This window comes from Letharia columbiana, assembly GCF_014066305.1.
Source record: "Letharia columbiana isolate WasteWater2 chromosome Unknown Sc0000024_s0, whole genome shotgun sequence".
Lineage (NCBI taxonomy): Eukaryota > Fungi > Ascomycota > Lecanoromycetes > Lecanorales > Parmeliaceae > Letharia > Letharia columbiana.
Window position 1 is genome coordinate 501,396 of NW_023501065.1, and position 22,681 is coordinate 524,076.

Below are 22,681 nucleotides of genomic sequence, written 5' to 3' on the forward strand. Positions count from 1 at the left end.
CTTCCTACACCGTATTCACGATCAACAACTATCGGCCGTAGTTCACCGTTATTAACCCCTTAGAGGACTAACCACGCGAGAGACATAGGAATTACTCTAGATATAGAGAACTCGAAGGAAGGCGATTATCGGTATAATACCAGCACTATCTCTATCTTTTCTCACGTATAGTATAGTAGCTAGCTCTTCCCCTCTTGCAGGTATAGCCATAGCCAGCTTTATTCATTCATCTCATATAATCGTAGATCGAGCTCCTTCGATCAGACGACCCTTTAGATATTCGCGCCACGTGGTCTCTCACGTACCTAATCTACGGTTTCCAGCCGTAGTACGGCGCACTAAGTTCCGTGGAAGTTCCTTCGTATTCCCCTCAAAATGATATCATAATGTATGAGTGCAATGTGAATTCGTAGATAACAGTTGTCATGTGTCGACGCGTGTCTCCTGGAATCGACGACGTGTCCCTGTAGGATTCGAACCTACACTATAGCTGTATAAAGCACAGGTCTACAGCACCAATAGCAGTGTGTGTCGAACACCACTGTCGGGCCAATAATGTACTTGAATCTTCAACCCGAGGAGTTTACGGTACCTGAGGCAAGGCTGGGCATCAAGGGCCAGGGCCACTATTCTAGCTCCCGCTCTAGCGCGCTCGGGATTTTTTCTACCCACAAAGGACGTCCCAAGTTCGCTTTGTTCTTGTTTTCTCATCATCAGTAGTAAAATTAATTTTTACAATCTGGGAGCTCCGCTTCGGCGGCTTGCTGAGGGTCATCCCGGTGAGCTTCTTATGAAGTTCCCATCTGGTTGGGCTTCCGTTCCCGGCTCCCTTGAGTGATGGCTTCTGCCAGGCCTTGGTTCTTTCCTACCAGTCGCGTCGTGTCTTAGAGGGGCGGGGCTGTGGAATCGATGCTACATACACCTTTGCTTTAGCAAGAGCTTGAAGAGTGGCATGTCTGAGGACTGTGGATATGGGGACGTGGATCAACAGATAGTGGGAAATGGGTGGTTCGCAAAGGGATGAAAGGCTGGAGGGAGTGGGTAGGGAAATGGTGCGAGGTTCGGCCAAAGAGGTGATGGCCACACCTCAGTATAGCGCTGCATCTATCTCTTCCTGCATTCAACCCTGATAAAACGTCGCTATTGCGACATGTCATCCCAGGTAGTAATAGTTGTGAGAACCTAAGGGGATAATGTTTTTTTTCAAGCATCTGCCATACACTGAGACGGCTTGTCACGCAATGCAAATTTTCGTATCTATGGCTTGAGTGCTAAGGAGTACAACACGAGATGCCTCCCCATATTGCAACGATCAGTATCTAGTACAACCGCTTGGGCGGCGACATAGACGCCTTAATGGTCAAGCTGCCCACGTTCTGCCATCCCTTCTTCAATAGACTGACCAAGTAGTTGATAGCCAACATGATGTTCGAGATCAGCTCGTCCTCCGTCATGCCCACATTGCCAACAGCGACACCCAAGCAGAGCACCTTCTTCAACTGAAACTTGATCGTGGACTTGACCTCAGTGATCTTTGCGTTCAGGTCTTCGTTATGCGAGATTGGGGTGGGGAATTTGCCAGCTGGCGTTAGGTTAGCGTAAGTCGGCTCTGTGCTGATAAGGAAGTATACCCTTGGATAAACCGGGGCCCAAGAGACGAGGAATCTGTTTGATCAGAGTGTCACTGGAAATGAAGCTATCGTATTTCCGAGCCAGTTTTTTGATGAGCTTTTTGTTCTTGTTTAGCTTCTTCAAGTCATCTGAGGACATGGCGTCCACGCCGTGATGCTTGGCTCGGTCAATGTCGTGCTGGTCACCCAAGACGCTGTTCGTAGTGGCTTCGTCAGTCTCCGTTGTAGTCCATTCTAGGGTTTTTGGGTAGACCGCATACCAGATGCTCATATTTGGTCGTGGAATAGATGGCAGCTTAATGGTGCCTGAGAAACGCTTGTCACGCTGAGGATCATAGTTCTTAAGACCGATCTTTGAAACGTCAGCAGTTGGAGATTGCAGGAGAACAGGAGGGCAGCTACTTGAAGTTCGACGGTCTCCCTATGGATACAAGTTAGCTTTGCTGCCGTGAAAAGCACCGTAAGCACTCCTAGTAGAGGGTGTCACATACAAGAAGTTTCTCTTCTTCTCATCAAGAGAGTAAGCAAGGAGGGATTGCACATTCGTGCGCACACCGGCGACCGTAATTTTACTCATGATTGAGACAGTCTTCCAGAAGAATTAAGTGAGGAGTTCTTATGGTGAGGATTTTGCGCGTTGATGTTGTTGGAGTGAGTCAAGGAAGTAGATTCACTTGCAGGGCTCGAAATTACCAGGATCTTTTGTGTGGCGAGCCCGTTCTCCAGCCTTGGCGCACAGCCCAAGAACCGCGAGGAACCCTAGGGCCACGATTAGCGACTAAAGTAGGTAAAGAATCCCCCGAGTCTTTCTTTCTACACCAACACGTCTTGCTCTACAGTTTGCAAGTCATTTCAAGCAATCGATATTTTGCGTAGATTTGCTGACGATTGCATTCGATATTGGGGCTATGCTATCGGTTGGAGATTGGGAAACCTGCACCTCGGGCAATCGTTTCTTTCAGCCTCGTCGGTAAGCGCCTTGGTGGCGTGGACTGTGACCTCCCATCTTGGTGCCATCTTGAGAACAGGTCACCTCTACTTACATCACAGGCACCAGCAAGCCTGATGGAGACAACAAGCACGCGACCAGACTCTTTGTCATTAAATCTTCTCGTCATCATTTCGTTTGCTATATAACTGAAGATGCGTGCGGTGATTTCTGCTTTAGATTTCTAAGCTACAGTTGAATTCCTCTGCAAGACTGTTTTTACCGTCCATATGTCCAAGCATCAGTGTCTTGATGAGCGAAATTTCTAAGATGATTGGTGCTTCCTCACTTCCAGAATTTGATGATTTCGATGATGGAAAAGTATATGAAAGATGCCATAAAGCTGCCGCACGTGGAGACACCAGAAATTTCGTGATCGAGTTTGATAGCACCAAAGCATACGCGGCTCACAATCTGAACGACGCCTCTGTGAAACAGCTTTTACAGCTCGAGGTAATTGATTTTGCCTATAACATCCCCGCGATCGAAGGAGACGCGGGATATATACAATTTTGTTCAAACTTTGAAGGCTGACCTTTACCAAAAACCAGCGAGCAAAGCATTCAAGTGCGAGATGGATGTATGTCAACTCTCTACTTTAACCTCTTCAGTACATACTGACTGTGCATCAAGCAACATCTGGGCCCCAGAACAACAAAAGGAAGTGGTGTCGGTGCGTTCTGACCTTCCGACTGCACGTTATCTCATTGATCCCATATCCAGGCATTGGCAGAACATTACAACTTTTCGCCTCGGCTCCGTGGTATCATGAGCTCCGATCATTCTACGATTGCCCAAGTAGCGCCCGCGACTCCTCATCGTCGTGTCCTCTCGCGAGGCAAGAAGCCCGACATGGAGCGCAAATCAGTCGAGTCGCAATCGCTCGATCTCGAGAAAGATGGAATGGCGGTTCCCACTTCCCTCCGTCCCCCCATGCTTGATCTGAGCCATTACAGATTGGTGGAAGAAGTGTGGCATTATTGCTCCATAGATTGGAGCAATAAATGTACGGGAACACTAGGTCCTTGAAAACCTGACTGACAGCTTGAATAGATCTCTGTATTGGCTACAATTCGCTTTCTGACACGAGAGCGGATTCGGAATACCGAAGTACTCAAACTTATGAAGACGATTCTGAGTCAACCGAGCATGTAAAAGATAAGCCTAAAGGAATAAGAACGTGGACTTGGGTATGTAGACTTTCGGAGCAATTCTTGTTGTTGTGGACCACTCTCCGAGTGGTGAGACATGTTCTGCGAGCAAAAGGCTTTCCGGTCCCACTGCTCGGATTATTGCTATGAAGAAGGAATGCTGACTCTGAAGTCTTATAGTTGGTGTTGTGTGATGACGGTGAGCCTTTTCGTAGATTGTTTTCACTTGTTACAATGCCCTGTTTCCAAAGGATTCCTACCTTCACCAGACTCTGCCTTCATTGTTCGGGCCTGTTACCGATTTGCAGAAGTCATAGACACTGATTAGCACCCTCAGGCACCGTAATTTCAATATATGAGAATCCTTTCCTCGGCCCCCTTGGGGGCATGACGGGAAATGAACAACCACTTTTGAACGTCATCAGGCGTAATCTTCTGAACGTCTTCATGCAGCTATCCGAAGTCAACGACGGGCGCAGGAAGACCAATCCTATCAATACGCTTGATATCAGACCAAGCCTCGGCTCCAATCAATCAAGTGACATAACAATAGCAGATTCCCCTAGTTTGCTGTTCTACTACCTCTTTGACGATTGGTATACGAGCTATGCCTTGGTAGCCAAGAGTGAGCACCAATACGCAATGGAACTCGAAAAGCTTGTACGTCCTTGCCAGTCCCTAGAGTACTGGCCGGTACTAATTAAACGGGAAGCGCGAAAATATGTTCACCAAGCCTCAAGTTCCTCTAATTCAGAGATTACACCAATACGGGCGGGAACTTGCCGTCTTAAAGCGTATGTATCAGAGCTATGCGCTCATCATTGAACGCATATTAGACAGACAAAAGCCCTTACACTCAAGCACCGGAGACCCATCGAGTGTGAGGGACAACCATGGCGAGGCTTTGATATCAGAAGGGCAAGTCACATCCAAGATCCAAACTTTCGGTGCTCCTCTGTCTTCGGCCGCCACTGTGCGCTTCGAACGTCTGCGCGATAGAATCAACCTCTACGCCCTCAGCGAAATACAAGAATGCCTTGACGAAAAGGACTCTCTGGTCTTTCTGGTACATTGGTCCCCTCTTCCGCTTAAGGCTACTATTCCTGAGTTATGCTAACGATCGAACCCTCAGAACTTCAATCTGATAACGCTCAAAGAATCTCAAGCGGTCGAGCGCCTTACACGCATCACCATTCTCCTTGCCAAAGTCACTATTCTCTTCATGCCTGTTTCACTCATGACCGCTTACTTCTCGACGCAACTGAGCGATCTCGCCAATCTCTACACCATTAAGACTTACTGGATATGCTTCGTGGTAATTATGTCATTGAGTTTTGTGGGTCTGGCGTTGTTTGGTGTAGCAAGTGGGACGTTGGAGGGGAAGCCGATCTATCGCAGCTTCACGCAGACTATGGTAGATGCAGGGAGAGGCAAGTGGAAAGCGAGAAGAGAGAGGAAAGATCGCTAAATGGGCGTGTATCATATCGGAGCTCGGAGTATCATTATTAGTATCCACTTGTAATATGAGGATGTCTCAGCCTATGCATTTGCCTAATCTTCAACGTGGGAGGGTAATGAGATTGCACTCGTGATGGTTAAATTCGAAGAGCTTTTATTAGACCAGCACCACCAGGGTGAACTGTGCACTCTTGTCGAAGGTCTTCGCAAAATGAAGCAATTGATGATGTTGTTATTCCCCCAACAAGTCGAGACTGCATGAAATCTCATTGGGGGCAAAGGAGTGGAGCGGTCCCTCGCAGACGTGGTTGCTACAATAAATTACATCACTTGGGTACCTGGAGTACTCCGTATCCTTGCCGCACTAAGTTCGCATTCGCAAAGCTCATTACCTCTATTAGGATAGCCCAATAATGTCATGATGTCAGTGTAATTAAATCACCTGGGATCGAGGGCTGCCAGACGCCGCTGGTTGCTGTTGGAATAATCATTGCGCACATCTCTTCGCCGTTCGAACCAGCTTATCATTCTTCCACGGGGAAAGAGGAAGATCATTGATCTGATCATTTGCATGGCCCAGAGAATGGTGTTGCAGCAGTCGTATTCGCGATCTCGGAGGTGATCCCGTTGCTAAGGGTGAGATATCCGTAAAGTGTGGGTTAGTGTACATGTACTTACTAGTGCTTACAGCAGTTAGCGCTAGATCCTAGCCTCCCTTTTAGTGGTGGTGCTCCGGGGAAGAAGATCGACCTTTCTTCTCCTAACCGAGGATACTAAGGTAGATATGTCTTCCTGCTTACATGTACGGATACACCGTTTCATGCGTTCGAGACAGCTATTGACTTGACCAGCTGCAACGGGTCTTTTTGTGTTGTCTCGCCAATAATTTTGAAGCAGCCATGATTGAATCATGACCTTGGTGACTTTAGTCTAATACTTTCTCCTGAAATCCGCGTACCAGACTGACGTTAAGATCTGTTGAGTGAAACGCGGCAAAGCGCGCTACCTCCTTAGTGTGCATAGCTGGTTCATAAAGTAGCAATTTGGATCTTAGGATGGCAAATTGTGCCGCCTGTAAATAACAATTGCCTCTATTATTCTTCCTCTCCTTTGCAACACTGCTCTTCAATCACTGTTCATCAATCACTGTTTATCAACGACTGCTCTTTCCCCCATCAATATCCGTTCATCATCCACTGCTCCTTTCCCACTTGCATATCTTGTTTAGACTCTCGCTAGTAAGTGCTTGTGGCCCGCCGCCATCACTACTTCTTCACCCCAACATCTCCACCCTCGCCCATTGTACACATTCTATTAGAAACCACCGACCCCCTCTTCTACACGTTGCATCCTCTGACACACAATTCACAGTCAGCATATTAGCATCTTCGACTCACCACAAGTAATCAGACATGCACTCCGCTATTGCCCTTGCTGCCCTCTCGGGCCTCGCTCTCGTCAATGCCCAAGTTCCAGGGGCGACTACCATTGAAGGTTCACCCACATACGATGGACTCCCTGTTCCCGGCACAACAGGTAAACTTGGAAACGCTGCCATCACCCAACACAACCCACAGTGCGTGACCTACAACGCCACCCTTCCCAGCACCGGCAGCATTCAAGGCTACGTTGCGGCGACGGCTAATGCAAATGGTACCGGGTACGTACTTCTCGGAGCTGATACTTCCTGTATGGTATTGAAATCGAGTCGCAAGACATGCTTTGGGAGCGAGAGGACCTTTCTACTCCCGAGATTTGTCTTGGGACTCCATTACCTATCTCAACCAAGCAATGCTAACTCGGGAATCTGCGTAGTGTATTCTTCAACGTCTTTCTTACTGGCCTCCCCAGCGAGTCTCTTGGCCCGTTCTGTAGGTTACTGCCATGATGCCTACACTCGTGTCATCAGTTGTCTGATTTAGCTGCGCAGTGTACCATATTCACGATCAGCCAGTGCCGGCCGATGGTAATTGCACCGCAACGGAGGCTCATCTTGATCCTTACATCCGTGGCGAGATCCCTCCGTGTGACAACACCCAACCGGAAACCTGCCAGGTTGGAGATCTCACCGGCAAGCACGGCAACGTCACCATAAGCCCATTCGCGGCTCAGTAAGTGCTCCTGGTCCCAAGGTGTTTGTCTACTATCGGTACGCTGACGAGCTTTTCCTTAGATACTCTGACCTTTACGTTTCGACCCAGGCCGGTCTTGGAAGCTTCCTTGGCAACCGCTCCATCAACATTCACAGCGCCAACACTACCCGCCTTGCCTGCGCCAACTTTGAGCTTGTCAGCAGCTCTTGCAACAGCTCCACCTCAGGCTCCAACTCGACTACATCGACCACTGCCCCGAAGCCATTCCTTGGTAGTGCCAGCACCACATTTGTCAGCATCGGTGCCGTTGCTGCTGGTCTCGTCGCGTTCTTGTTGTAAGCCTGGCTAACTCGGCACCCAAGCCGGCACTGCGGGCCAATGAGCTAATCTGCCTACATCCCTTTTCTGCGTGGCACCTGATTGTCAGTATTGTACTCTAGTAAAAGCGAGCATGAGCTCCAGACATGGTCATGACGAGCATGACGGTAATGGCACGGGTTGGAGAAAGAATGAATTGAAGAATTGCATTGTATAGTTCTTATCTTTGACTGCATGTCACCATGTCAACTTTGACGGTATAATTGAAAGGAAACTTGTAGATATGTTGGTAGTTAAAAAGACAGAAAACTTAATAAACTTTTCACGGTTGCCTGGATCGTTCTTGACACATCTTTAGAAAGAGAAGGCGAATATATAAGAAGGAAAGATAGGCCAGGGACGACTCACATCTTGAATAATCTTAGTTGCCTACTCTGATCTCAGTCTTCTATCTCCAATTCCTGTGAGTGTACTGCGAACTGGCTGCTTTGACCATTCACGTGACGAGGGATCGACCTAGCTGCCGGGGTAAAACCCAAAAACTTTCACTGGTGGCCTCAGCGACGATACATATCCACCAACCCCATCCGACATCTTGACCACACACCACACACTGAGGATACCTTATACAGTAAGACATTCCACAATTTTATCCGCCATCTCTCTCCTCAGTGGCCCAGCTACATCAACATCTGCTGGCAATCAAAGCTGGGCAAGCTCTACTTTTGTGCGCCTGGCTTGCTGACGTCCAACGCTCCCTCATTCTCAGCTCTTCCGTTGCCCCATCTTTGTTCTAAGCCCGCCCCTCTTTATTAATGCTTCTCTTGGCAGGTCCATTCGTGTAACATCGACACCCTCTCGCGGAAGACCCTTTCCACAACCTCCCAAATCCTACACACACCCGCCAACATGGGTCTCACGTTTTCGAAGCTGTTCGATAAGCTCTGGGGAAAGAAGGAGATGCGAATCTTGATGGTCGGACTCGACGCTGCCGGAAAGACGACGATCCTGTACAAGCTGAAACTAGGTGAAATCGTTACCACCATCCCCACAATCGGTTAGTGAGGCTCCAATGCCGGCCAGCTCCTAGCGACACCAGCCAAGCTGACCCTCCCTTCCTTAGGCTTCAACGTTGAAACCGTCGAGTACAAAAACATCCAGTTCACTGTGTGGGATGTGGGAGGACAGGACAAGATTCGACCCCTGTGGAGGCATTACTTCCAGAATACTCAAGGTATCATCTTCGTCGTTGATAGCAACGATCGCGATCGTGTCGTGGAAGCCCGTGAAGAGTTGCAGCGTATGTTGAACGAGGATGAGTTGAGGGATGCTTTGCTTCTGGTCTTCGCAAACAAGCAGGATTTGCCGGCATGTTTAAAGGATTCGGCCGACTCTCAGGTCTTGTTGCTAATATAAATGCAGAACGCCATGAACGCTGCTGAAATTACCGACAAGCTTGGTCTACACTCTTTGAGACAGCGCGCATGGGTAAGCCTTCGTGCTCCTTACGACTCTACGACATGTCTGCTAACACAATGCATAGTACATCCAATCGACTTGTGCTACTTCTGGCGATGGTCTCTACGAAGGACTGGAATGGTTGAGCAACTCACTCCGAAAGGCTGGGCACAACTAGGACGAGCATCCCGGGTCCTCCCATCTACACAGCACGCCCATCCTTCTTGTCGTCCGCCTCTCATGGGTGTCTTATGGTCTCCAAACATCGTCAATTGAAGCGCTGCAGGTACCGTCTAGCATAGAGCATGGGTGGTAGTGCGTGAATGCTATAGTGCCCCTGATAGTCTAGCTTCTTTTCCTTACCTGCTCGTGCTGGCCTCTTTCTCAAAATTATGTGGAATGATGGGTGTTTCGTGCAACGGTAGATTTGTACTCGGGGAGATTGTGGATTCGAAAACATGACATTAACCTCATGATTCAAGTGCAGCTGCCTATGAAAGGATAGTGAACGTAGAGTAGTAAGAACGCTGCAGCCTCGAACTGGGGTTAATTGTGAAGAAGCAGAGCAATTTCTTGAAATAGGGGAATGAGAGACCAAGCAGATGACTACTTTAAAATCATCAAAACGCGCATCATGGTTTGCGGCTATGACTTCTTCGTCCGCTTTTGATGGTGTCAAGCATTGCTTCTACATAACACGTTATTAATATGGAAACGACTTTAGAGATCAGGCAACCGCAAACACAACAAGCAAGCGACACATTTCTTGGGGCTCTCCGGCGAACGACTCAGATAATCCGTTCCATATCCTCAAGAATGTTTTGTGTTACACTTTCTCACCCTCTAGATAAAAGAAGTAGACTGCGACATGTTCACGCTCAATATCTTCGTACTCATTAACCCGTCTTTCGACTTCTCTTACTCGCTCGAAATTGTATAAGTGGATAAGCTCAGCTACAATTATGCCTACTACACGTGTTACACTTGCTTCGAATTCCAACCAGTCGCAAAAGACTCCTCTTCTCAATTCCTGATTCTGCGTCTCTTGATCCGAATGCTTCCCCCTCCTGCTACTCTCTTGTCATCAAGACTGCCCAATCAAAGCTAAGATTGAGAAAGGCCCAAAGGGTTTTCGTCCATGGAGGTCAGGAGCTGACCAGGCAGAAAGACTGGGAGCATTTACTGGAAGATGATGTTGTTCTACTTGTGTCTGTCGGGGAAGATCACGTAGGCTGGGGTTAGGAGGATGACCACTTGAACGGTGGGAAAGAAGGCAGTGTGCTCACACAGCCGCGAACCCAAAATGCTCGATTGGGATTCTTGCCGGAGATGCTTCCGTCGATTCGCTATCGATCACTCAGCTTGAGACTACAGCGCGGACCCTGCCCGGTATGGTTCATGCAACGGCCCAGCCAGACCTTCACCCTGGCACCATGTATCCCATCCGGGCAGTTTTTGTATCCCAGGAATGGATATAACCCCCTCTCATTGGCGGTGATATTGGATGCGGAATGGCTTGGTTCAAAACTCGGTTGTCCAGGTCCCAGGTGGAAGGAGACAAAGGCAGAAAGATTGCCGAGAACCTACGAGGTCTTGAGGGTGTTTGGCGTACCCAGAAAGCCAGAGAGACCTGGCTCGGGCACGCCGAGGTGACGGCCAGTTACAGCGCTGGTGAAGAATGGGATGCTGCACTTGGTACCATTGGGGCCGGAAACCATTTCGCTGAGCTTCAGGTTGTTGAAGATTCAGTTATGCGCAAACCTACGAGCGCGACAGAAGCCTCTCAACATGAACTGTATGAGGGTGAGATTATCCTTCTAGTCCACTCTGGCTCGCGAGGCTACGGATCGGATATCCTCAAGCAGTATACTAAAGACGGCCGTGAAAGCATACAAGAAGTTGACACCACGGCTAAAACTTACCTCGAAGCACACGACCGTGCTTGCAATTGGGCGCGAAGGAATCGATAGCTGATAGCACTCCGCTTCCTTGCCCGCTTGAAACCAGGAGAAACGGGCTGGGACCTAGGCACGAACGATTTAAGTCCGACACTCACACCTCAGCCAGTGATATCCGCGCAGCCAGGTTAGCCGTCCAAGCCAGGAAGGTTGTCGACATATACCACAACAACGTACAAGTCACAACAACATGGCCTCCCTCCCTCAAGCCAGATGAGAACAATGGTGAATTCTCATCCAGATTGGCAGACTTACGGATCGAGGCGCCCCAGAAATACTACATACACCGCAAAGGCGCCGCACCCACCCACGATCCCCTAACAAACATTCCTCTCGTACGTATTTTCGGAGTCCCCAGTTTCTTATTTAGACAAAATCCTAAGTCTTGAGACATGTATCATGTTGGGAGTTTCTACTCTCGAAATATGTTTCAAGGCTTAAAAATGCCCTCTCCGATAAGCAATACTGACATCGAAATTGTAATAAAAACAATCCTCCCTCTACCAGGATCTCGCGCCACCCCAACACTCATCCTTCATCCCACCTTCTCAGCCACCAACGCCCACGGCAAAACTAATGCCCTAAGTCTCGCCCACGGAGCCGGACGGGCCCTCTCTCGTGCCAAAGCAGCCTCCTACATTGCGGAAAAGTATGCTGGCAAGACGGAGGACCTCCTCAGGGGTGACTTTGTCAAGGCAGACAAACGCGGCAACAAGCTCTTCGGAGGAGATAATGCTGGAGGGAGGAATGTCCATGGAGGCTGCTGGGTTGTGTGTGAGGAGAAGCAGCTTGTTTGGGAGGAAGCCCCTGAAGCGTATAAGGACGTTTGGGATGTGGGAGAGGATCTGTTGAAGAAGGGATGCGCGGAGAGGTGGGGATGGTGTAGGGGGAGAGTGAGCTACAAGGTCAGGAAGGAGTAGTGGAAAGACTGATTGGAGGCTGCATTCATGAGATGGATGATGGGAATGGTTTTGAATGAAGGTGACTCGTTGAAAGCGCGTGAAGAGCCTTTGTTTGTAGGGGCGTATGGCTATCAGGCCGTATTATATCTAGACGGTCAGCCATTGAAACGATGTTGAAGCAGTCAATCGATGTCATTCTGGATAAAGCTATGCTCAGAATGGGTGAGAAGACATGTAAGATGTGCGAAGAAATGGCCAGAGGGGAGTATGCTTTCTTATGTTACCATGTGGCATGGCTTGAAATACCAAAAAAGCACGCTATTGCTGAGAAACAAAGAGGGGTATATCCGCCTATAAACAAGAAGTAAGTTCAATCTGATGCGAAGTGAAAGCATCTTTCTGGTATCTTTGAAGCCCGCATCGCAATGCAGGATTCACCAATCCTTCAACAAATGAAATGTTTATCAAGTTCTTTCACATCCCTCCAACAGTGCCTCCTAGATTTGGACCAAATGGCTCTTCATCCCCAGCGACCATCTTGTTCTCAACTGCTACGTCGCCAAACGGATTGCCTTCACTCGCGTCCAAATCGTAGCTGCCCTTGCGCATCAGCGGCGGCGTCATAGGATTCTGCTGCGACTGACGCCTTAGTGGTCTGTCTGGCTCTTCTTGACGTGGCAAGCTCTGCTTCGGTGTCGTAGGTGCTCTGACTGACCGTTTCGACGGGGAGGGATATACTCTCGAGTCACCGAATGAAGGAGTTGTCCGCATCTCCGTGCTCGGCGACGTCATCAGGCCAGCAAAAAAGCTCTGAGGAGAAGATTTTGACAGAGTCTGACTTGCGGGAAGAGTACTGAAGGCCGAATCCCGCCCCTTGCGCCAATTTCCCCAGGCGGCCGCAGCAGCTAGCGGGAGTGCTTTGGGTGATGCTGCAATGGTGGAGATGCGGGCAAGGGATGGGAAGGAGGCCAGTGCGCGCTCCTTCTCCTGTTGTTCCATCTGTAAGTTCGCTTTTAGGCGAGTAGCCGCGTCTTTGACAGATTCAGGATTGTAGGATGGTTGGGAGACGGTAGCGATCAGATCATCGAGATCTTCGATACGAATCCCAAGAAGTTCACGCAACCAAGTGATCTCGATTTGGGCATCTCTTAATTTCTCTGGGGCATTACTATCAACGGAGGACAACTGATATTCGAGCTGCTCGATCCGGTTTTCGCGTTCTTGTAGCTGTTCTTGTAGGACAAGGATGGATTCGCGTAGAGCCTGAGGCGAGGTTTTCTCGGGTAGGGGCTCCCGCTCGGAGGCCTTGGCAATGGGTAGAGACGTGCGAGATGAGGACGGACCTAAAACTGCTTTCTTCGATTGAGCGGCTTGCACTGCTGCATGGGCAGCAGACTTGGCAATTTGCAGCTTCTCTTCGAGATGACTGACTCTGTCCTGGTAGTGGACCACTTTTGCGTCTGCTAAACTCAGTTGATTTCCGAAATAAGTCTCTGATCGTTGTTTGTCTTCGAGGGCGTTGTTCAGTATACGCTCATGCTGCGCTTTCATTTCTTTGACGCTTCTTTCATAAAAGTGGGCAGCTTCTCCAAGAGCCTTGCTCCGTGAGTCAGTTGCTTCCTTGAGCATCTGCTCGTAACGGGATCTGGACCTATCTGCATCCGTTGTGACGAGGTCAATCTGTGGACGGAGTCTGGTGATAACACTCTGATAATGGTGGCATTCGGACCTAAGCTCGGCCAACAGGCTTTGCAGATGGGCATTGGCCTTTTGCGTTTGCTCAACCATGGATCGGGTCTTGATAACCTCTGACTCTTGCGCCTCGATTCTCTCAATATCAAGTTCAAGCCTTTCCCTTGTTCGAGCTTCAGTTTCAAGCCTTGCATGCAATATCTCCAGCCTAGCCTGGTGCTCTTCCTCCTTGCTACGCCACCTCAAATGATCCGACGCAACGTTGCGAGAATTTGTGGCAATTTCTCCTTGCAAGTGATCAACTTTGGCCCGTAGTGCCCGGCGACCTTGCCCATTTTCTTCGATCTCAGCATTCAAAGAACTGATGGTTCTCCTGAGGTCTTTATTCTCATGCTTCGCATCGCTAATTTCCGACCTCCACTGGTCGCTCGACAAGCGGTATTCAGACAATGTCTCCTCCAGGACTAAATTCTTTTCGGACAGATCCGAAGCGGTCTTCTGCAGACTTTCCTGTGAACCCTCCAGCATGGCGGTACGCTGGAGAGTCTGTTGCCGATTCGCATGAAAATCTCGAAGGCTTCGCTCCGTTGCTTCTGCTGATTCACGTTGTTCGGAAGCTTCTTGAAGTGCTATCCGGAGGAGTCTTGCCTTGTCAGCTAGCTCGTCCTCAACAGATCTGCGAGCTTGCATTTCGTCATTCGCACGAGTGTCCGCTATTTTGAGCATGCTCTCGAGGCCTGCTATCTGAAGTTGGCTTTTTTCAGCTGCCGCCGCTTGTGAGCTGGACGTGACTGGTGCTGATCTGCCGCGCATCTGTCTACCGACAGCTTCCTCCACAATGTTCTTGATTTCGCCCGATAACGGTGGAGGAGATATGTCCTCATGTATGGACGCTTTCAAACCATTGACAGCGGCCATCATTTCTGCCAGCTGACTGGCTGGTGCCAGGCTCTGCTGAGCAGCTGTGATCTCGGTAAGGGAAGCCTTGAGCTGCTCGAACTTTCGATCTCTTAGAGGTGACTTGAGCCTTGACTGTGACACTTCACCAACATCATCTTCATCATCCGCGTCACTATGCTCAATCTCGAGACCGCCTGAGCTGCGTGGTCTCCTACTCGCTGACCTACCAGACAGTTGGGCCAATGACTGTTGGATGCCGGACAATGCCTGCTCTAAAGGTTTCAGTTCCCTCTGGACAATGGTTTCCATTACCTCGGTGACAGAATTATTCATGGTAGTCTTTGAGGGGAAGTTGTCCTCATTCAGAGAGGATATCGCATCGTCCAAATCACTAGGAGGCGTACTACCAGGGCTGTGCAATGGATGTATTGGAGGCGAAGTCTTTGATGGTCTGTAAGAAGGGCTGTATCGAGCAGAGCGAGCTACCATTTCAACAAGAGAAGGATTAGCACTTTCTGAATCCGTTGGCGGTAGGTATTGATAATTTCCTTGCAACCTGTTTGGACTCGGCGAAGGAGCATCACTTCTAATGTTGGCGGGAGGTAGCAGCTGATGCGGTGTTAACGAGTCATGGAGCTTCGGGCCAGTGTATCGTATCGGGCTTGCGCTTGGACTTCGACCTCTCAATGGACTAGGCTGTCGCTCAACGCCCAGGTCCGAATCCTCTCTATTGAGGTGCTTCATAACGGCATCAAGCTCATTATATGACGGCTCGACATATCTCACGCCGTTCATGATAATTGCATGCGTGCCTCGGCCAGCATGGTCTATACGATCAACTGAGTCTTCAGCTCCCCCCTGAGGCTTACGCTCATATCTTTTCCCTCCATCTTTGGTTGAGGAACAGGAAGAAGATCTTGAGCTAGAGGTACGATGTCCTAAAACCCGATTGAATTCAGTCCCGAATTGTGCAGATTCACCAAGGAAATCCCGCGTTGCTCTAGCGACCTACACAGAATTTGGAGTTAGCATCTTTTCTTCAAGGCAAAGCCCTGAACAATGTAACGATGCAAAGGGGTGTAGAAGCCCTTTGCTCCCGGAACACATCTTGCGACTCAAGTAGCGGTCCGGCGCAGGGGATTTAAGTTTCCAGCTTTACATACCTCGTGAGGATCCGGTGGACGTGCCGCGTTGAAGCTCGCTGCTTCCCCAAGGTCATTGAAAATATAATCTTCTCTCCTTTCCCCATCCTCATCGACAGATTCTTCTCGCATTAGATCTGAAGCCTCGGTCGCGGATAATTCGTCGATGAGTCCTTCGAGTAAATCTGTAGCTGCATCCAGGGTAGTGGCATCTACTGCTTTGCTTTCTGGTGACGGCGTCCTACTAAAACAGGCGGCTCGATCCTCACTGCCCCGATCCATCCAATGGTTTTTTCCTTCTGACAATGCAAAAAGAGTTACTTGATCACCGTCGTCACGCTCACGCCTGGAAGATTTCAGAGTCAGCATGCCCTTCCCAAGACATGACTAGGGAGTGCAACGGGAGGGGAAAGCCTTTGAAACAGAGAGTCAAGTTGTGAGACATATTAAATAGCAGATAGTGCGGGCGTGTGGTAGAAGCTGTGTAGTCGAAGCTCATTTCTTTCACACAAAGTCGAATCGTAAGACAGGTTTGGGTAGCACAGCGAGACTAAGCCCCTTTCCCGCCCTCGAAACACGTTTTGTAACTCAGACTGAAGCCCCGAATATGGAGGGAAATCTCCGCATCAACGTACCTCATTCTCTTCTGTCGACCATCAGCTTGAGTTATACGGCCCGATTCGTCTTCTTGACCATCCATATCTCCATCATATTTCTTCTGCCTCTCTGAATCTTTGTTAGGTTTAGTGATTGGTATAGCCTTCGACTTTGGGGGTCTGATGACCTCAGAAAAGTTGATGTCGCCAAAAATTTTCTTCACGGGCTGGACGGCATTCTGTCCGCTGGCCGGTTTAGGACCAAATGTACTTCCGCCATCACTGGGTGAAAAAGCCGGAGCGTCAGGCCTGAATGAAGGGCGCGAAGCCGAAAAGCTGAACTCTCTGGAAGGAAGGGTTGCCATTACTGAAGAGTTTGGCATGAACGTAGGCGCTGCGACATTCCATTTGCTAGGGAGGGAGGCTCCACTGGGAGCTTGCATTGCCCCGTCAGAGCTAGGAAAGCTCAGAGATTGGGTCTCGATTAACGCGCGAGCTTGCTTATCACCCAAATATGAGAGAGTTCCAGAACTTTTCGAAACTCCGGGTTCAAACTTGGGCGCATTGACGTTGAATTGAGAAACTTTAGATGGATATCTGCTTTGAGACTGTCCAGGGTCATTGGTCTCATGGTCTGGAATCCCTCTAACACTCAGACTTGCATCCAAGACAGACCCGTTTGCTCTCGCATTATGCCTAGCCGCTCTCCCAGCGTTGTTTGGGATATCTTTAGCCTGGTATTCATTGTACCCTTCATCAATCTGGGCAGCCTTGGAACCCACTTGCCCTTCATTCTCATCCTTGGAGTACGACACATGAGCATCAGCTTCGTCGACTCCTTTCTGCAGATTCTCACTTGGGTTCTGGCGATGACCACGTGGGATCGGAGTTGCGATATCAGCTTGATCGTAATGAGCCACTGGCTGCAAGACCCGCTCCCCATTTTGACATGTGCCCAAAGAAGGTAATGAGCGTTGCTGCAACAGCTGCTGTTGATAATGCTGCTGCTGCTGCTGCTGCTGCAATTGCTGTATCTGAAGCAGGGCTTGCTGCTCCCGCATTCTAGCTAGCAAATCAGCTGAGGCTTGGTTCGAGACCTGGCCGACGTTGCCGATCCCTACAGGTGATGCTGATGGCGCTGCGTGCCCAAATGTCTGCACGTATCCGTTGACGCCGGGAGAAGCGACCCGCGACCCCTGTTGCGACGTGAAGTACGTCCAAGGTGACGACGTTGCAGGTATGTGAGGCTCGGAAGGCTGCGGAAATTGGTTCGATGACATGAGAGACGATTCATTAGTCGGATGAGCTATGGAGTATCTTGGGAAATGAGAGACCCCGGGCTTGCCCATGTAGGAGGTAGGGTTTGCAGCACCATAGAATGAAGCAGGAAATGGACCCACGTGCGTTGGTGAAGCCAATGCAGGGGATGACAGCACACGGGAGCTTTGTGAGGACCCTTGCCGGCTCATCATCGATAGCGCTGGCGAGTTCCTTGGAGTTTGCTCGTCAACGCCCAACGCTCGCAGCTTTTCCTCTTTCAGGTGATTAACATAGGTCTCCTGTAAAGGTTTTGGAGTTAGTGTTCCTTTCGGCAACATCCCAAGCAATGAGATTACGCGAAGGGGTATCGAGATAGTTTTTCCTCCCGAACCATGTCCTGCAAGCAAAATTGGTTTGAAATGGGGAAATATGGATCTGGAAATATACATACCCAATGTCGCCGGTCCGGAATATTGACATGATATGTACCATCAGCTCGTTCACGCTTCTCATCTTCTGGGTCGGGATGCACAGCTCGGCTCTGTCCTTCCAAACGTGGAGAGTGTGAACTGGAGGTTTGTGGGACAAGCGTAAAACCGTTGGTATCGAATCCATGGTTTTTCCAGTCTTCGAGACGCCTTTCGAAATCGGTTGGGCTGAGGTAGCTTTCTCTACTAGTCTTTCTGCCAAATTCATCTTCAAGAGGCAGCGCAATGAAGCATGCCTTGTTCCGCCAAATCACACGCTTCCGAGGCCGCTGGCATGAAGGCACACTAGCCAGAGAAGGCCTTGTGACATGCGACTGGCCTTCTGCTGCGTTCGTTGCCATACCTGAAACGGGGGCCTCGGATCCTTTGCGATCACAGGGAGGCGGTGCCCGAGATGTAGGCTGTTGAGCAGGTTGTAATTTCCCAATAGGTTGTCGTGAGGGGATGTTGGGATCCATGGTATCCAGAGGACCTAGTGAATTCATACTGTTCCAATAGTTGCTACGTATTTCTTACTGGTGTACGGAGTACACTACACCAGGGGACACTGATTAGCTCAAGCCTCTTGAGGTCCGGACATATTGTAGTAGATATATACCGTCTTCCCCTCCACCTTTGGCCATGCACTAAAGGCAGTTGACGAGGACTGTCGTATCGCCGAGCTCATCAGGAAAGGTGCGGAAGGCCCAGCGCACCAGGTGTTTCTAGCGATGCGTAGGGTCCTTGGGCAATAGTAGAACTTTCAGGGAATGTACCATGATCGATGAAGTATCAATGAAGCGTAAGCATAAGCATCTCGAAAGCATGCCGTGGCTGTATGCTGAGCCAGCAATCCTGGCAACAGAATAATGTTTCTTATAAGTCGCGTCAATGCTCATAAAAATGCCAAGACCTCCGAAAAGTGTAATTGCGCAACTGGTGCTACGAAGTTCTACAACCATTGGATTTCTGGCTTTACATTTCGACACCTTTACCGCCTAGTCATATTGAACCTTAGTAGTCTCACTCGTCGACTTGCATTTCAATAAGCAAGGCATGTACAAATCTGTTGCAGAAACAGGTCCATCGGGCACGTGATGATGCTGGTAGGGAAACATTCTCTATTACAGTAACTATTCGTTAACCTCCTTTTCCAACGTGAACGACAGCTGAACACTGGTCGTTCCCTCACGCGTGTTGGTCGGCAAGGTCGGCCGCAGGACGCCGAGACTGAATGAATTGAAGGAAAGGACATATGAAGATACCCAGCCCAATGCAACAAACCCTTCCAAAGCCATCCATGGACGCAGTCCACATTGATCCTGTGACTTCGCTGCAAGTCATCTAGCATAGGATGTTCGGGTTGGTCTCCATTGTATCAAAAGTGCAGGAGTAGTCATTGTTAGGAAACTTGGGCGTTCGATCCGAGTTGAAAAGTCCCCATCCAGTTTCAGGTTCAGTCTGATTGCTCAAACCGGTACTGGCTGGTTTCCACGGTTCGTCGAAGGCCTCGAAATAGAAGACGTTTTTATTCCAGCCAAGCAGAGCGCATACACCTTGCTTGAAGAAGGTGTAAGCTTCGTTGATGCCGTCTACAGCAGCTCCGTAGCTGGCTCCGGCTAGCAGGAAAGTTAGCAACACGTTGAATGACTCGAGGGTTATCTATCATACGAGTTGTTGGCCATCCAGTCTCGCCATTCCAGATTTCTATGGGGCGGCCAGCTACCGTACTGATGTGTGTGTATGCCTGCGTCAGGTCGTCGAAGTAGGTCAGACTTGCGTTGCAGATGGACACGTCCTGCCAATACCCGAACGCGTTCACGAGCCTTCAAATAAGTCAGACAGGAACTTGATTATGGAAATTGCAGGTCAACTTACAAAATTGAGACATTCGTGTTTTGGACGACAACATCGGCAGTTCCATCATTGTATACATTCCAACTATCGGCTGTGCCAACTGGGAATTTGAGGTCTAAGTCGAGCATGGCCTGAGTGTAATCATTGATCGCGGTGTTGAGCTCGTCATTACTGAGACCAGTGGTATGGCCGTCTGTTTCGTGGTAGTATCGATAAAGGCTCTCAGATCCCACGGTGACAGCATAGACGGTTGATTCATACTGTTTGGCGTATGTGTGGAATTCCTTGATGTCAGCATCGAGCGCCTCAGCCCTGTGATTGTGTGTTAGCGCCGGTTATGGGGGACAAATCAAGTCAGGAAAGGTAGAACTCTGCTTATAGTATCATACCATAGGCCGACGACGACTTGGAAACCTTTTGCTTGAGCGGCAGGAAGTATGACAGCAGACACATTACAAGGCGTATCTTGGATCGCTCCATCGACCTGGGAATATGTCCTGACAATGGGGAGTTTCTCAGTGTGTGGATCAAGCTGTTTCAGAGGTGTGCTAGATGGGTTCGGCGATAGTTTGCTGAGAACGTCAAAATCGTCTTCATAGTCTTGCTGAGTTTTACACGTCCCATCTTGACAGCGGATTAGCTTAAGAAATCTCTATCTGGACATAAGGGCAGATCTTACCGGAGTGTCTGGCACCCAGCGCATAACCAAGGGTTCCGGCTGCAGAGACTGCGAGAGGTACGGTGGCAGCCGCAACAGCAATGAGCGAGACACGCATGTTGTTGAGGTGCTGTGATGAAGTTTAACGTAGTGACCGTCTAAGAGAGTGTTCTAGGTATTAATGATACAATATGGATAAAGGAGTGTAATGCAGACGATGCGAAGTGATGGGAGAGAGGGTGGTGCGAAGAAAGACAAGACAAAGAGGAAATTGAGAAGATTCGCGTTTGGAAGCTAGCGTCAGGGGTTCGACTTCGTACTTCGTACCTATGGAGGCTAAGGTAGGTACCTTACCTAAGGTAGTCAAGCAGCCACAACACGGAAGAACTAGCGTCAGGTACACAACCAATAAGATCCGAGAATAGCTTTTGCGTTTGTCAGAAAAGTAAAAACAGATTTGTAGGCTGTGTGGGTAAGGTATGTATCAGTACCTACTTTAGACGTGAACACAACTGCTCTTCAGGAGTGTTTTCAATAAACGGTGAGTATCAGTTTCAACGCTTGGTTTCCTCTCCAGAGTCCCCACGCAGCTGCTCAAAAGATTCTGCTTTGCATGTTGTATCCCAATGCCCAATCTAACACAAAGGTACCACATTACATCGTCAATCATACTACGAAACCTTGTTGCAGTGAGACCGTATTACATATAAAGCCTTGAGCCAATATCAATGTAATAGCATGCCTCCCAAGCCAAGCCATGCTTTCATTTCGTAACAAGACTGTACATACCAGGAAAGACCTGAGACGATGGAACATTTACAGCCGTCGCAATCCCACCCTTGACTTCCCTTTCCCACTGCTCGTACCTGAGGAGCTCGACGCTGAAGCTTTTCTTGAGGCAGGCTCTCCAACCTTAGTCGCTGCATTGGCTGAAGGTAAAGGCTTTTCGACTACCTTTCTAGGCCCCCAAGTCTCAAGCGTGTTCTCTTTGCCTAAGTCTAAGCAGATTCTCTTAGTAGGCCTTCCTTCGAAATCGACACTGCCCACGCCGTTGCCCCCCGATTCTTGGAGACCACGGCCAGTCATGTTCACGCTTTGACTCCGTTCAACTAATTGTAAGCCTTTCCGAGATTCATCTGACGCTGTGATGCCTGCTAACGGATTTACATGTTTTAAAACATTCTGGTTTGAGGAATTCGAACACGGTGTATCGGTCACGTCGTATTCTTGCTCGTCAATAAGGCGATCGACAAGTGGACGCTTGACCAATGATGGTCGTCGTGGGCTTCGTGCTAGATCATTCTCTTTCGAGGCAGTATTATCATCTTCATCCTCGCTGGCCGGATCCTCGCCCTCCAGTGCTTGATAAGGATTGCTTGGCGCCGATTGCGTACTGGTGATACGCTCGGGCAGCTTTCTCATTACCACACCTGTCAATGAGCTAGCAGTTTTTCCTTTCATTGTCGGCCTCTCTTCGGGGTCTTTCCCAATAGCTGTACCCGCTGTTTCCCCTCTCCTCTTGGCCGCCATTGCCCCATTCAAAAGATCAGGAGATATGCTCGCATGAATAGAAGTCATGAGTCTCGCTTGACGAGCAAATGAGTCGTAATCGTCCTGTAAAAGATGGCCTGCAGTGGCGTTGAGAGCTGAGTCTGGATTGGGCTGGATGAGGAGACAGTATATTGTCTGATTGATGCAAATCAGCTTTGAAGTCATCGAGCGAAAAGTGATTATGCACGTACGATCAACACATCCCGCAAAGTCAGTTCTGGCTGCCAGTCCTTTTTTAAAGTGTCTACGCAGACACTTCCGGTGTTCTCGTCGACGTTGGGGTGCCAGATTCGAGTCCGAAAAGTTGCCTTTGGAGGCGCTTTGGGATATGATTCTGGTATCTGCAAGGAAAGCCTCCAAAGTCCTTGTGAATAAGGTGTGCCAGTTGGCCCGGTGATGAGGACGTTGAGCTGTGTGAGATCGTCGAAGGATAAATCTGTGCTGGAGAAGGGGAAAAGATAGCAAGGCGGAAGCTCAGTGGAATGAAGAATGGCATGGTCGGCTGCAAGCCTGCGGAGCGTGAACGTGTTCTGCGGGGATGGGTTAGGACTGGGTGCATCGGATATGGCTAGAAGTGCCCACCATCACTCTTGGCGAGTCT

The 22,681-nt window shown here is 49.3% G+C and overlaps 8 protein-coding genes across 8 annotated transcripts; 4 read left to right on the plus strand and 4 right to left on the minus strand.

Annotated features, from left to right (window-relative positions):
* Positions 1–1,319: 1,319 nt before the first annotated feature.
* Positions 1,320–2,208, minus strand: HO173_007445 (uncharacterized protein; the record flags this gene model as incomplete). Its single annotated transcript, XM_037309349.1, has 5 exons — positions 1,320–1,582; positions 1,632–1,825; positions 1,892–1,983; positions 2,034–2,052; positions 2,123–2,208. The coding sequence occupies 5 exons, from the start codon at positions 2,206–2,208 to the stop codon at positions 1,320–1,322; spliced, it is 654 nt and encodes a 217-aa protein (XP_037163809.1).
* A 681-nt stretch (positions 2,209–2,889) lies between these two features.
* HO173_007446 (uncharacterized protein) lies at positions 2,890–5,238 on the plus strand (the record flags this gene model as incomplete). Its single annotated transcript, XM_037309350.1, has 9 exons — positions 2,890–3,072; positions 3,171–3,199; positions 3,253–3,292; positions 3,343–3,625; positions 3,673–3,809; positions 3,951–3,969; positions 4,108–4,430; positions 4,483–4,836; positions 4,903–5,238. The coding sequence occupies 9 exons, from the start codon at positions 2,890–2,892 to the stop codon at positions 5,236–5,238; spliced, it is 1,704 nt and encodes a 567-aa protein (XP_037163810.1).
* A 1,402-nt stretch (positions 5,239–6,640) lies between these two features.
* HO173_007447 (uncharacterized protein) lies at positions 6,641–7,660 on the plus strand (the record flags this gene model as incomplete). The annotated part of the gene is made up of 4 exons (XM_037309351.1): positions 6,641–6,888; positions 7,044–7,099; positions 7,159–7,339; positions 7,402–7,660. 4 exons carry the CDS (start codon positions 6,641–6,643, stop codon positions 7,658–7,660), a joined length of 744 nt encoding a protein of 247 aa, XP_037163811.1.
* Positions 7,661–8,548: 888 nt separating this feature from the next.
* HO173_007448 (uncharacterized protein) lies at positions 8,549–9,275 on the plus strand (the record flags this gene model as incomplete). The annotated part of the gene is made up of 4 exons (XM_037309352.1): positions 8,549–8,696; positions 8,763–9,007; positions 9,062–9,127; positions 9,183–9,275. The coding sequence occupies 4 exons, from the start codon at positions 8,549–8,551 to the stop codon at positions 9,273–9,275; spliced, it is 552 nt and encodes a 183-aa protein (XP_037163812.1).
* Positions 9,276–10,608: 1,333 nt separating this feature from the next.
* HO173_007449 (uncharacterized protein) lies at positions 10,609–11,975 on the plus strand (the record flags this gene model as incomplete). Its single annotated transcript, XM_037309353.1, has 3 exons — positions 10,609–11,035; positions 11,161–11,394; positions 11,563–11,975. The coding sequence occupies 3 exons, from the start codon at positions 10,609–10,611 to the stop codon at positions 11,973–11,975; spliced, it is 1,074 nt and encodes a 357-aa protein (XP_037163813.1).
* Positions 11,976–12,431: 456 nt separating this feature from the next.
* HO173_007450 (uncharacterized protein) lies at positions 12,432–18,520 on the minus strand (the record flags this gene model as incomplete). The annotated part of the gene is made up of 4 exons (XM_037309354.1): positions 12,432–15,557; positions 15,713–16,037; positions 16,327–17,846; positions 17,999–18,520. The coding sequence occupies 4 exons, from the start codon at positions 18,518–18,520 to the stop codon at positions 12,432–12,434; spliced, it is 5,493 nt and encodes a 1,830-aa protein (XP_037163814.1).
* An 838-nt stretch (positions 18,521–19,358) lies between these two features.
* HO173_007451 (uncharacterized protein) lies at positions 19,359–20,647 on the minus strand (the record flags this gene model as incomplete). The annotated part of the gene is made up of 5 exons (XM_037309355.1): positions 19,359–19,633; positions 19,686–19,840; positions 19,893–20,183; positions 20,261–20,495; positions 20,551–20,647. 5 exons carry the CDS (start codon positions 20,645–20,647, stop codon positions 19,359–19,361), a joined length of 1,053 nt encoding a protein of 350 aa, XP_037163815.1.
* A 698-nt stretch (positions 20,648–21,345) lies between these two features.
* Positions 21,346–22,665, minus strand: HO173_007452 (uncharacterized protein; the record flags this gene model as incomplete). The annotated part of the gene is made up of 3 exons (XM_037309356.1): positions 21,346–22,215; positions 22,272–22,610; positions 22,663–22,665. The coding sequence occupies 3 exons, from the start codon at positions 22,663–22,665 to the stop codon at positions 21,346–21,348; spliced, it is 1,212 nt and encodes a 403-aa protein (XP_037163816.1).
* Between the last annotated feature and the right edge of the window lie 16 nt (positions 22,666–22,681).